This window comes from Schistocerca piceifrons, chromosome 5 (assembly GCF_021461385.2).
Source record: "Schistocerca piceifrons isolate TAMUIC-IGC-003096 chromosome 5, iqSchPice1.1, whole genome shotgun sequence".
Lineage (NCBI taxonomy): Eukaryota > Metazoa > Arthropoda > Insecta > Orthoptera > Acrididae > Schistocerca > Schistocerca piceifrons.
This window is the reverse complement of record NC_060142.1, coordinates 272,045,349-272,058,779: the sequence shown is the minus strand read 5'-3', so window position 1 is coordinate 272,058,779 and position 13,431 is coordinate 272,045,349. Positions and strand designations below refer to the sequence as shown.

The 13,431-nt window shown below is 40.8% G+C and overlaps 1 protein-coding gene across 1 annotated transcript in view; it reads right to left on the bottom strand.

Annotated features, from left to right (window-relative positions):
- Nucleotides 1–13,431, bottom strand: part of LOC124798024 (transportin-1) — a 156,497-nt gene that overhangs the window by 22,520 nt on the left and 120,546 nt on the right. Inside the window, exons 15-16 of the mRNA XM_047261234.1 lie at nucleotides 5,293–5,391; nucleotides 5,098–5,193 (exon numbers count right to left, since the gene is read on the bottom strand). Coding sequence (XP_047117190.1) covers nucleotides 5,098–5,193; nucleotides 5,293–5,391 — 195 coding nt within the window. The remainder of the gene's footprint in view (nucleotides 1–5,097; nucleotides 5,194–5,292; nucleotides 5,392–13,431) is intronic.

Sequence of the window (13,431 nt, the reverse complement as noted above, 5' to 3'; positions counted from 1 at the left end):
ATAAAATGGCAGGTCCCATGCCTGAGCCCTACATTGCATTATTTGGCGAGTATCTTTAATAGCTCATTCAACCTCTTGTGCGAATGACTAAATTCGTTATGTTCATTCACTTTTTATTTTGCAGACAGATTCTCACTCACATCATCTTTCCAAACTGGGCTTTGCCAGATGACGTACAATACCAGCAACTGAAAATCTGTTGCATTTTCAATATCTACTTGCAAAAAATAAAGTTATTTCTATCTATCTCTGATAAAATAATTCACCTGGACACAATTTGCTATGAAATAGTATAATTTAGCATTTTAAGGTATAATTTGCATCTATTTAGCATTTATCATGAAATGCTAATTTTTCCGGTCCCTACTGACAATGATTCTACGGACTTTAATAATATAAGTACAACACACACTGCTGCAACTCATTTATGGACATTTTGGTCCAATTCTTTACAAATTAACATTTATTTTCCTTCGCTTTCAAAATTTTCTTTCCAAAATGTATTTATAACTCCTGTTTACTGTCTAATATTCTGTACTCATTATTACCACTGCTTTATATCAGATGTGCCTCTGTCTACTCCAATTTATTTGTTGAAGGTGTACCTATTACAGGAAACCCCCTTCTTATGTGTTTACACAATTTTTAAGTGGTTCACTTTTAAATTACACTGCCTGCTTGATTACTTTGGAATTTTCCATGCACTCACCGCTCAGTGTTAAAAAATGTTGTCACCTTACGTCATCCTGTATGGGCAAGAAAGGGCACTTTTACTTATTCAAACAATACAACTTGCACTCATACTTCTGTATAGGCAGGAGAAGGCACTTTTACTGATTGGGAACAACACACTTTGTATTTACGAATGCAGTATCCATTAAGAATTGGCTATATGATTGGCAGTAACCATATTACTATAGAAACATATTCACTATACATTAAGCACTGTACCTATTACCTTCATTAATTGCCAGTGAGATGGAAACACCAACCAATAGTACATAAGGGTCATTCCATGTCAAATCGCCTAATTTCTGAACATTTTCCTGCTTGAGCATAACATATTTCAATTAAATTTTATGTGAACATTCACACATCTCCATTGAACGTTGGTAAAGTTAAGTGTTCGTTGAAGCAATACTGGCTGACATAGTCCCTTGTTTGACTCCACGCATGACTGTGCACAGAATTAGCTCAATTTTCTGGTTGGTTGAGCTGTTATATCCTGGGCAATATTTTGTTGAAAGAAATGAAACTTGGCCATCTTTTACAACTTTATGTATTCTCTTAAAATTGTAATGAAAAGAAATTTACGGGCCATATTCAGCCAAAAAAATTATAAATGAAGTCACATGGGGGGCGGTTTTCTTCTTATAACTCAGGGGCTAAATGTACGACAAATATGAAATTTGGCATGTAGTAACTCAACAACACAAGGTTTGCAGACATGAAGTTTCATTTATATAGCACTTTCCAATACTGGTGGGTGGCAACAATGGTAAGTAGAGGTCGAAAGAAATAGATCGCAGACATCAGGCAGTTAGTTTGGACCTCAGTCAACATAACCTCATTCAAACATTAGTCGATCTGTGTCTGCATCATAAAGTTGCTCTTGATTGAAAATGTCAGTTTTCGAGCCTAAGTCTCGTCACTTGCAGGTGGTGTTACTGCTTTGTTTCAAGATGCAGCTGTGTCTCGTTGAATGCTCTCAAGTACATATGGTAAAAATGCCATTAGTGAAAGAACGTGTCGCAAGTGGCTTCAAGAACGGTGATTTTAATGTGGTAGACGGGCATCGTGGTGGAAGAGAGAATGTTTTCAACGATGCACAATTGGAGACATTGCAGGGTGAAGACTCGCATCAAACTCAAGATGATTTAGTATGATTAGTGGGAGTGACATAGCAAGCCATTTCAAAATGTCTCAAGGCTATGGGCATGATTCAGAAAAAAGGAACTTGGGTCTCGTGTGAGCTGAAACCAAGAGATGTTGAACGGCGTTTGTATGTTTCTGAACAGTTGCTTCAGAGGCAAAAACGGGAGGGATTTCTGTATCGCATTGTGACCAGGGATGAAAAATGGGTTCATTAGGATAGCCCTAAACGCAAAAGATCATGGGGGTATCCCAGCCACGCTTCCATGTCAACAGCCAAACCAAATATTCCAGGCTCCAAGATCACGCTCTGCATATGGTGGGACCAGCTCAGCGTTGTGTACTATGAGGTGTTAAAACCAAGTGAAACAATCACAGGTGCTCATTATCAAATGCAATTAATGTGTTTGAGCAGAGCATTAAAAGACAGACGGCCACAATACAGCGAGAGACATGACAAAGTGATTTTGCAGCACGACAATGCCCGACCCCAAGTTGCAAAGAAGGTCAATGCGTACTTGGAAACATAAAATGGAAAGTCCTACCCCACCAGCCGTATTCTCCAGACATTTCTCCCTCTGACTATCACCTGTTTAGATCAATGGCGCACAGCCTGGCAGACCAACACTTCTGATCTTCTGAAGAAGTCACAAATTGGATCGATTCTTGGATCACTACAAAAGATGAACAATTTTTTCGACGCGAGATTCATTCACTGCCCGAAAGATGGGAGAAAGTAGTGGCCAGCGATGGAAAATACTTTGAATGATACATGTGTAACCAATTTGTTTCATTAAAGCTTCAAATGTAGGGGAAAAAACGGCGGAAGCAAAGTTGTACACTTTATATAAAACTTTACAAACTGGGCTCATTAGAAAGTCCAAGGGTTTGACACCAAAGAAAGTGTATTTGATTGTCCAATGCAGGCTAACAATGCTACATAACTTTAATCAAAGTGGTGGCGTAAAAAGACCGTAAACTTCGCATTCTTGTATATCTGGTAGAGTGAACACATGCTGAACATTAAGCCTAATACATAATAGGTCAGTAGCACAAAGATGTGGAATAAAAAATTTTATTCACCTACTATTTTCCAACAATCTACAAATTCGTCAAAAATATGTCAATTTTTGTGAAACTATGAAACTAGGGTACGTTCGACACTTCTTTTACAAATGTTTTCTATTAATGCTGCAAAACCAGTCTCATTTGTATTTTAAGTGCAGACAACGGGTTGCTGAAATGTAGCCTGTTGCAAAGGTACATCCCCCCACATTTGTCCATCATTTACAGGCTTAGTGCACATGGAACACCTAATGTGATTTTCTGAATGCTTGAAAGTGCGCTCTTTCTAACCATAATTAGTATGAAATCAATTACAGAAAATGAGTTTCTAAAAGCAAACTGAATGTTATCTATTTCTGTAATTTTATGAAAAGCAAGCTTTAACTGATTTTGTAGAAAATAAGAAAGCAGTATGCGAATGATTTTTATATCAGAAAACCTTGCGTTACTAAGTTATTACGCCTCGCTTTTCGTGATTATCATGCCTTGAATCAAGGAGATATAAGAAGCCAAAATTAGAACTTTATTCGCAGTGAGATTGTTCTGGATACTTTGCTTCAAATTATGTAGCACTGATAGTCTATGTTGGAAATTAAACCCACTGTTCTCGGAGGCTTAAAATAGATTATTTTGGATGAGACTGATTTTGAAATATTAACAGAAAATGGTATTTGTAAAAGAGGTGTCAAATATACCCTATTTTCACCTTTTCAGAAAAATCGTCACTTCTGACGAGTTTGTAGATTACTGAAAAACTGTAGATGAATGAATTTTTTTATTCCACATCCTTGTGCTACTGACCTATTGCATGTTAAGTTTCATATTCAGCAAGTGTTTAGTCTACGAGATACAAGAAGCATAAGTCTACATTCATTTCACACCGCCATTTTTGTGTCCCAATTTTATTTAAATTGTCTAGCATTGATAGCCTGCATTGACAATCAAACACACTTTTTTTTGGTGGTTAATTCCTGTTTGGAAAGTTTTTTTAGAACAAAATTTAAAATCAGATTGAAAATACCAAATTTTCAACTTTGTAATTCATTTGCAGTGTTTGTATGGAAGGTAAAGCAAAGTTGCCCATATTATAACAGCTCAAAGGCTAAGTTGCGCATCAAGTCAAACAAGGGCATATCTGCCAACTTTGGAAAAGTGGCATAGGTAAAACTAACACATGACAAAAAAATTAATTATTTTTGACATACTCCGGCTTGACGAAAATAATACTTCTGGGCTACAAAATAATAATAATTCATGCTTTAAACAGGATATTTCAAGAAAATCTACTTACATCATAGCCCAATGATTCGTAGGGGAACATACAATCACGAAGAAATCCATATTAAACAGCAGCAGGCATGGTGAATATTGGTTTGGAGCATACAGAACAGGACTTCCTTTAGAAACTAATCAGATACACAATACTTTAAAAATGCTTTACACAATAAAACTTGTTTAACGTAACACAGAAGTAATATAATATACACTGCACATCATATGCTAATTCTACTCTAAAGTCACAGTTGTGGCCTTTTTAGCTTCCTGCAAAAAGTCTTGAGAAAATATTTCCTTCCAACAGGGACCAGAACTGTGTCTCCAAAATAGAAATTAATGTTTCAAATTTTAGTGCATGAAGTCATGAAATGACACCATGCATCTGTAAAATGCTGCAATTTCCATAAATCTTATGGTAAACCACGGAGGTTGACTGGTTTACAAGGGGCTATGCCTCGGCCAATATTGGTTCAGCAAATGTTAAATTTTACCAATGATAATTGGGGACATTCATGAATGTTCACATATAATTTTAATAAAATCTGTGATGGGTGAGCAGAGAAGCCTAAGTGAGTTGACATGGAATGACCCAAACAGCTTCCTAAGATTCTGACAGTATTTTGTCAAATGAGATCTGTTGGAACATTGGAGTATTATCATATAAATGAAAGAAATTTAACAGCACAGCACAAAATTTTAATAAACTGACAAACCTGCAGCATACGAGATGTTTTGAGTAAGCTTCAAGATGAACTGGAAACCAGCAAAATTAATTCAGAGACGAGATGGACCTTACACCACAATTTATATTTTATAAAAATATGTTACATTTAACAGTTTTATGAAACGATGCCTAATTTATCAAGGAAAATTGTTTATACAAACCTGTATTCTCTAGCAGAGTCTTGGGTGTGTTAGGACGATTGATAATTACTATCAGTTGGTTAAGAACCATCGGTATATAAGGCCTAGTGTCCTGACCTGGAAAAAAATGTTAAACAAAAATCTCATTTAAGTATGTTCAACATTTCATGAAGTTGTGTACATAAGTAAGTAAAAAAGTATTTGAAAAATACTAACCCAGTTTGATTGAAATTTCACCAATAGCCCATGTTGCATTGTTACATACAGAAATAAATTCAGGATTCAGATTATGTCCAAGAATTGGTAAGAAGTCCGCTGTAACAAGAAAAATAAAATTAAACAAACAGAATAATCTTTCCATCACATGGTTGCAACTAAACAATGGGAAGTCCAGGATGGAATAATGACAATATTATGTGAGGATCAATTGCTACTCACCATATAGCAGAGATGATGACTCACTCGGGCACAACAAAAGGCCTACTGAAGATTTTTTTTGTTATGGTTTTAGGTCGCATAACTGCTACGGTCATTAGTACCCGGTCTGTGGCTTATGGGGAGAACCAGATTGGAAAGCAGCAGCAGCAGCAGCAATGGGAGCGAAACTCAAAAAGTGGGGAAACTAAAAAATAGAAGGAAAGCTTAGAAAACCAATATAGAAAGGTGTGTGTGTGTGTGTGTGTGTGTGTGTGTGTGTGTGTGTGTGTGTGTGTGGGGGGTGGGGTGGGGGGGGGGGGGGGAAGGAATTGTTTTCCCAAAAAAAGGGCTTCAAATAACCGACATCAGCCCACTGACACTAATAAACTCGAGGACATGATCGGCTGAGTGCGTGTCATCTGATAAAATGGAAGATATATCAGGCGGCAGCTGTAGACGGGCACATAGCGGAGTAAAATAGGGGCACTCAAGTGAAAGGTGTCACACCGTCCACAGTCGAGAGCAAAAGGGACAAAGCATGGGAGGATCACCACTTAAAAGATATTAATGGCTAAAAAGACAGTGCCCTATACGGAGTCTAGTTAAAATTAACTCCTCCCGACGACGAGTTCGGGAGGAAGAGGTCCAAGCACAGGGAAGAGCTTTCACGTCCCGCAATTTATTATTGGGAAGTGTCGACCAATGTGCGTGCCACAAAAGAGCAACACGACGACATAAAACACCCCGTAGATCGGCGAAGGGTATCATGCGAATAGCTGGCCGAAGAAGAGAGACTGCAGCCTTGGCCGCTATATCGGCCGCCTCATTTCCACAGATACCAACATGTCCTGGGATCCAGAGGAACACCACAGAAATGCCCCCAAGTGGAGGCAGTCCTGAATCCGGTGGACCAGAGGGTGGACAGGGTAGAGAGCTTGGAGACTGAGGAGAGAGCATATAATATACTGTACCCGCTGATGGCGATGGATGTATTGGACAGCCTGGAGAACAGCATAAAGCTCCGCAGTAAAAACCGAACACTGGTCTGGAGGCCGAAATCGATTAAGGGTGTCGCCAACAATATAGGCACTCCAAACACCAAATGATGTGTTTGAGCCATCAGTGTAAATAAATGTGGCATCCTTCATTTGTGCGCATAGAGCAGCAAATGCCCAACGACAAACGAGAGAAGGGGTGCCATCCTTGGGAAGCTCACAAAGGTCACGGAGCAGGCAGGTCTGGGGGCAGAAGAAAGGCGGTGCTGTACCCCAAGTTGTACAGAAAGTTTTAGGAAAGTGGAAGGAAAGAGAACGTAGCAGTTGGTGGAAGTGGACTCCCAGTGGCAGCAGAGAGGAAGGGCGGCCTGCATACCCTAAATCCAAGGAGGCGTCAAAAAAAAAAAAAAAAAAAAAAAAAAAAAAAAAAAAAAAAAAAAAAACACGGGTCATAGGCCGGATTAGCAGGCATGGAAGACAGATGGCTAGCATAGCGACTCAGGACAGCTCGCCAATTGGATGGCGGAGGTTCAGCAGTCTCAGCATAAAGGCTTTCCATAGGGCTGGTGTAAAAAGCTCCGGACGCTAAAAGCAATCCACTGTGGTGGACAGAGTCGAGACGCCGAAGAATAGACGGCTGAGCAGAGGAGTAAACTATGCTTCCATAGTCCAATTTTGAGCAGACTAAGGCGCGACAGAGGTGGAGAAGGACCACTAGGTCCGCTCCCCAGGAAGTACCATTCAGAACACTGAGGGTGTTGAGGGATCGCAGACAACAAGCTGAAAGATAGGAAACGTGGGAGGACCAGCACAGTTTACTGTCAAACATACGACCCAAGAATTTATCGACATCTGCGAACGGAAGGTTGATAGGGCCTAGATTGAGGGACGGCAGAAGAAACTCCGTACGATGCCAAAAATTGACACAAATGGTCTTACTGGGAGAAAATTGGAAGCCGGTTTCGATGCTCCAAGAGAAGAGGTGATCGAGACATCCTTGAAGACGTCATTCAAGAAGGCTGGTCCGTTGAGAGCTGTAGTAGATCGCAAAATCGTCCACAAAGAGGGAGCCCGAGACATCAGGAAGGAGACAATCCATAATTGGATTTATGGCAATGGCAAACACCAGCACAGCACCAAAGGCAAACATGTTCCTATTTCCAGAATGAGATTTTCACTCTGCAGCGGAGTGTGCGCTGATATGAAACTTCCTGGCAGATTAAAACTGTCTGCCCGACCGAGACTCGAACTCGGGACCTTTGCCTTTCGCGTGCAAGTGCTCTACCATCTGAGCTACCGAAGCACTACTCACGCCCGGTACTCAAAGCTTTACTTCTGCCAGTATCTCGTCTCCTACCTTCCAAACTTTACAGAAGCTCTCCTGCGAACCTTGCAGAACTAGCATTCCTGAAAGAAAGGATACGGCAGAAGTAAAGCTGTGAGTACCGGGCGTGAGTCGTGCTTCGGTAGCTCAGATGATACAGCACTTGCCCGTGAAAGGCAAAGGTCCCGAGTTCGAGTCTCGGTCGGGCAAACAGTTTTAATCTGCTGGGAAGTTTCATATCAGCGCACACTCCACTGCAGAGTGAAAATCTCATTCTGGAAACATCCCCCAGGCTGTGGCTAAGCCATGTCTCCACAATATCCTTTCTTTCAGGAGTGCTAGTTCTGCAAGGTTCGCAGGAGAGCTTCTGTAAAGTTTGGAAGGTAGGAGACGAGATACTGGCAGAAGTAAACCTGTGAGTACCGGGCGTGAGTTGTGCTTCGGTAGCTCAGATGGTAGAGCACTTGCCCGCGAAAGGCAAAGGTCCCGAGTTCGAGTCTCGGTCGGGCACACAGTTTTAATCTGCCAGGAAGTTTCATGTTCCTATTTAACATACTCAGTGCCCCTGTCCCACCAGGTGCAGCACCACAGGGAACAGCAGGTGGTCAGCACTACTCCTAGTGTGTTCTATCAGTGCCATCTGGTCTATGCTTTGTTTGCTGTGTGGGTCAGATTCGCATCCGTCCATGCCTGGCCATTCTGTCATGAACGTCAGTTGTGATTTAGGTGTTGGTTTATCTTCGCACCAGTCTGTGGTGAAACTTGTGCACGTAAGTTCAATTGTTTTCAATGTATCGTTTTTGTCAACAAAATAATTATTTTCAGTGTAATTACACACAAAATTTACCTTCAATAGGAAATAATTTCCTCTTGCATCCACACCTGTTTTGAGACACTTTTGTGTTATTATGCTAAATATAATTATTTTATGGATGAAGAACAATAAATCTAAAACAAAAGCACTTACCTGCACAAGTTTCAACACAGAACGGTAGAAAGATAAACCAGCAGATAAATCGCAACTGACATTCACTGCAGAGTGCCCGCGCACGGACAGACAAATCTGACACGCACAGCAAACATAACATATTGTAGACCTGACGGCACCAATAGAACTCGTTAGGCATGGCATCAGCCACCTGCCGTTCCTTGAGTTACCACGCCTGGCATGACGGGGACACCGAATATGTTAAAAGACTGGCTGAAAAGTGGGGTACCAGTTGCCTCGTTCTATCTTTCTCAGCACCTTTAAAATTTTTCCCAAAAATTTTAGCATGTGAACATATTTGCTCCCTTTTTATGCTGAAATAGAAGGGCACACGGGCAGTGAGGGAGGAACAAAGCCATTGATGCCAGGAAATTCATGTGGACAAGGGAGGAAAAAAATAAACAATCCTGGATTTTTCCCAATTTTTTAACTGGGTGACAAACTATACCCCAGGTGGAAGAACATTTTTCCATTTAAGTGACAATACACTTTCCTTTGCAGCTCTAAAACTTATCAACCCTCCGAATGGTAAAGATTTCACACACCAGTGTAGAACTTTCTGGCATTTTAGGAAAAGAAACCCAGTAAAAAGCAATGTGTTTTGGAAACATCTTTGATGTGCGGCAACATGTACACTCCATATTTTCATATTATGAAAGTATAAATACAAATTCCACCAAAAACAGCACGGTAGCTTCACAAGCATTGAAATCAGTAATTTATGTCAGCCAATCACAGCTGAAGTCACAACTTGCCAGCCAACAACAGCAACATCGGTATAAAGTTGTGCAAACACACAAACAGGAACAGTTTAAATTTATGTAAATACAGTATAGCTACAAGAAAGGCTAAGCTTTCATATATAATATTGGTCGCAAAAAATTTTTTTCTGCCCCCCTTTTTGAGGGTGTGGTTAAACAGGATACTATGAGCACAGCTCAAACTGCACCAACTGAGTACTTCTGACAAGCATGATTATAAATGTCACCTAACATTTCATGAGTTACCTGACCGAGTACATTGTTCATCGATCACTTTGACTTTTCCATAGAAAAGCCAATTATGTGTGAACTTGCTTAAGAACTCACCAACACTTCTTTCTGTTTGCTCTTTAGCACTGTTACCTTTTAAGATATATCAAACACAAATCTTCAAATAAAATTTTAAATAATGTCAAATGACTGACCTTCTAGGCCCAAAATTCTCAAAGTGTTAAGTTTTGAACGAGGTTCAAATGCTCCATGATTTTCTATCATAACCTGTTAGAAATGTAAACAGGGTGACATCACACTCATCGAAAACAATTTGTCGCTCAGAAGTGTTATATAGTCAGTCTGAAAGCCTTTGACACATTCTGCAGTCTGCTTGTGTGTGCACCGATTTTTGTTGTTGTAAAAGGTGCAATTTCTTTGCAATTAATATTTTATTTTCATGTTATTGTCTAGTTTATGTTCTATTGCTGCAGTATTATTTGCAGTGGCAGGCTAAAGTACAATTCTTTGTTGAAGTATCAGTTCCTACCAGTCCAAATTACAGTAGCTTAATGGGGGGGGGGGGGGGGGGGACACCAAAAAATGTCCTGAATTCTAAAAACTTACTGTTTTTTTTCCAACTGAAAAAAAAATTCCAATTTTTCTCTAGGATTTCTTGGGGTGTATACACCCTGGATAATGGCACACAAGAGTCTATGACAAAGACAATATGGAAGAGAGAGTGACAGTAAGGAGGGATATATATATATATATATATATATATATATATATATATAATAGAGGGAAACATTCCACGTGGGAAAAATATATCTAAAAAGAAAGATGATGAAACTTACCAAACAAAAGCGCTGGCAGGTCGATAGACACACAAACAAACACAAACATACACACAAAATTCTAGCTTTCGCAACCAATGGTTGCCTCGTCAGAAAAGAGGGAAGGAGAAGGAAAGACAAAAGGATATGGGTTTTAAGGGAGAGGGTAAGGAGTCATTCCAATCCCGGGAGCGGAAAGACTTACCTTAGGGGGAAAAAAGGACAGGTATACACTCGCACACACACACACACATATCCATCCACACATACACAGACACAAGCAGACATTTGTAAAGGCAAAGAGTTTGGGCAAACTCTTTCCCTTTCGTCTTTCCCTCTCCTTCCCTCTTTCCTGATGAGGCAACAGTTTGTTGCGAAAGCTTGAATTTTGTGTGTATGTTTGTGTTTGTTTGTGTGTCTGTCGACCTGCCAGCACTTTCATTTGGTAAGTCACATCATCTTTGTTTTTAGATATATATTTCCTACGTGGAATGTTTCCCTCTATTATAACTATATATATATATATATATATATATATATATATATATATATATATATATATATATATATATATATATATAATAGAGGGAAATATTCCACGTGGGAAAAATATATCTAAAAAGAAAGATGATGAAACTTACCAAACAAAAGCGCTGGCAGGTCGATAGACACACAAACAAACACAAACATACACACAAAATTCTAGCTTTCGCAACCAATGGTTGCCTCGTCAGGAAAGAGGGAAGGAGAAGGAAAGACAAAAGGATATGGGTTTTAAGGGAGAGGGTAAGGAGTCATTCCAATCCCGGGAGCGGAAAGACTTACCTTAGGGGGAAAAAAGGACAGGTATACACTCGCGCACACACACATATCCATCCACACATGCACAGACACAAGCAGACATTTGTCTGTGTCTGTGCATGTGTGGATGGATATGTGTGTGTGTGCGAGTGTATACCTGTCCTTTTTTCCCCCTAAGGTAAGTCTTTCCGCTCCCGGGATTGGAATGACTCCTTACCCTCTCCCTTAAAACCCATATCCTTTTGTCTTTCCTTCTCCTTCCCTCTTTCCTGACGAGGCAACCATTGGTTGCGAAAGCTAGAATTTTGTGTGTATGTTTGTGTTTGTTTGTGTGTCTATCGACCTGCCAGCGCTTTTGTTTGGTAAGTTTCATCATCTTTCTTTTTATATATATATATATATATATATATATATATATATATATATATATATATATATAGAGAGAGAGAGAGAGAGAGAGAGAGAGAGAGAGAGAGAGAGAGAGAGAGCAGCAATGGGAAGCAATTAATGACATAGAAGCAGTACGAGAAAGCAAGAGCGAGACATTGACATGAGAGGACATACAGTAGAAGAAGAAGAAGAAGTAGTAGTAGTAGTACAGAATGAAGGAGACAGCGGCTGTGAGACAAGAAACAGCAAGAGACAAAGTCATAATGATGATGAGTTACACTGAATGAGCGAGTGAGAATGGGCAAGTGGGAGTGGTGGGTATGAGCAACTAACTAAGGGGTGTATATCTAAAAAGAAAGATGATGAAACTTACCAAACAAAAGCGCTGGCAGGTCGACAGACACACAAACAAACACAAACATACACACAAAATTCTAGCTTTCGCAACCAATGGTTGCCTCGTCAGGAAAGAGGGAAGGAGAAGGAAAGACAAAAGGATATGGGTTTTAAGGGAGAGGGTAAGGAGTCATTCCAATCCCGGGAGCGGAAAGACTTACCTTAGGGGGAAAAAAGGACAGGTATACACTCGCACACACACACACATATCCATCCACACATACACAGACACAAGCAGACATGTCAGCAGAAATGTCTGCTTGTGTCTGCGCACGTGCGGATGGATACGCGTGTGCGTGCGAGCGCACACCTGTCCCTTCTTCCCCCCAAGGCAAGTCCCCCCGCTCGCGGGACCGGAACGACTCCCCACCCTCTCCCTCAAAACCCACATCCCCCTGTCCCTCCTTCTCCTTCCCGACGAGGCAACCACTGGCTGCGAAAGCTAGAATTTTGTGTGCATGCCCGTGCCCGTCAGTGTGTGTATATATATATATATATATATATATATATATATATATATATATATATATAAAAAGAAAGATGATGAAACCCACCAAACAAAAGCGCTGGCAGGCCGACAGACACACAAACAAACACAAACATACACACAAAATTCCAGCCCTCGCAACCAACGGCCGCCCCGCCAGGAAAGAGGGAAGGAGAAGGAAAGACAAAAGGATATGGGTCTCAAGGGAGAGGGCAAGGAGTCACTCCAATCCCGGGAGCAGAAAGACCCACCCTAGGGGGAAAAAAGGACAGGTACACACTCGCACACACACACACATCCATCCACACACACACAGACACAAGCAGACATTTGTAAAGGCAAAGAGTTTGGGCAGAGATGTCAGTCGGGGCGGATGTACAGAGGCAAAGATGAAGTTGAAAGACAGGTGAGGTATGAGCGGCGGCAAATTGAAATTAGAAATTAGCGGAGATTGAGGCCTGGCAGATAGCGAGAAGAAAGGATATGCTGAAGGGCAAGTTCCCATCTCCGGAGTTCTGACAGGTTGGTGTTGTGGGAAGTATCCAGATAACCCGGACAGTGTAACACTGTGCCAAGATGTGCTGGCCGTGCACCAAGGCATGTTTAGCCACAGGGTGATCCTCATTACCAACAAACACTGTCTGCCTGTGTCCATTCATGCGAATGGACAGTTTGTTGCTGGTCATTCCCACATAGAACGCTTCACAGTGTAGGCAGGTCAGTTGGTAAATCACGTGGGTGCTTTCACAC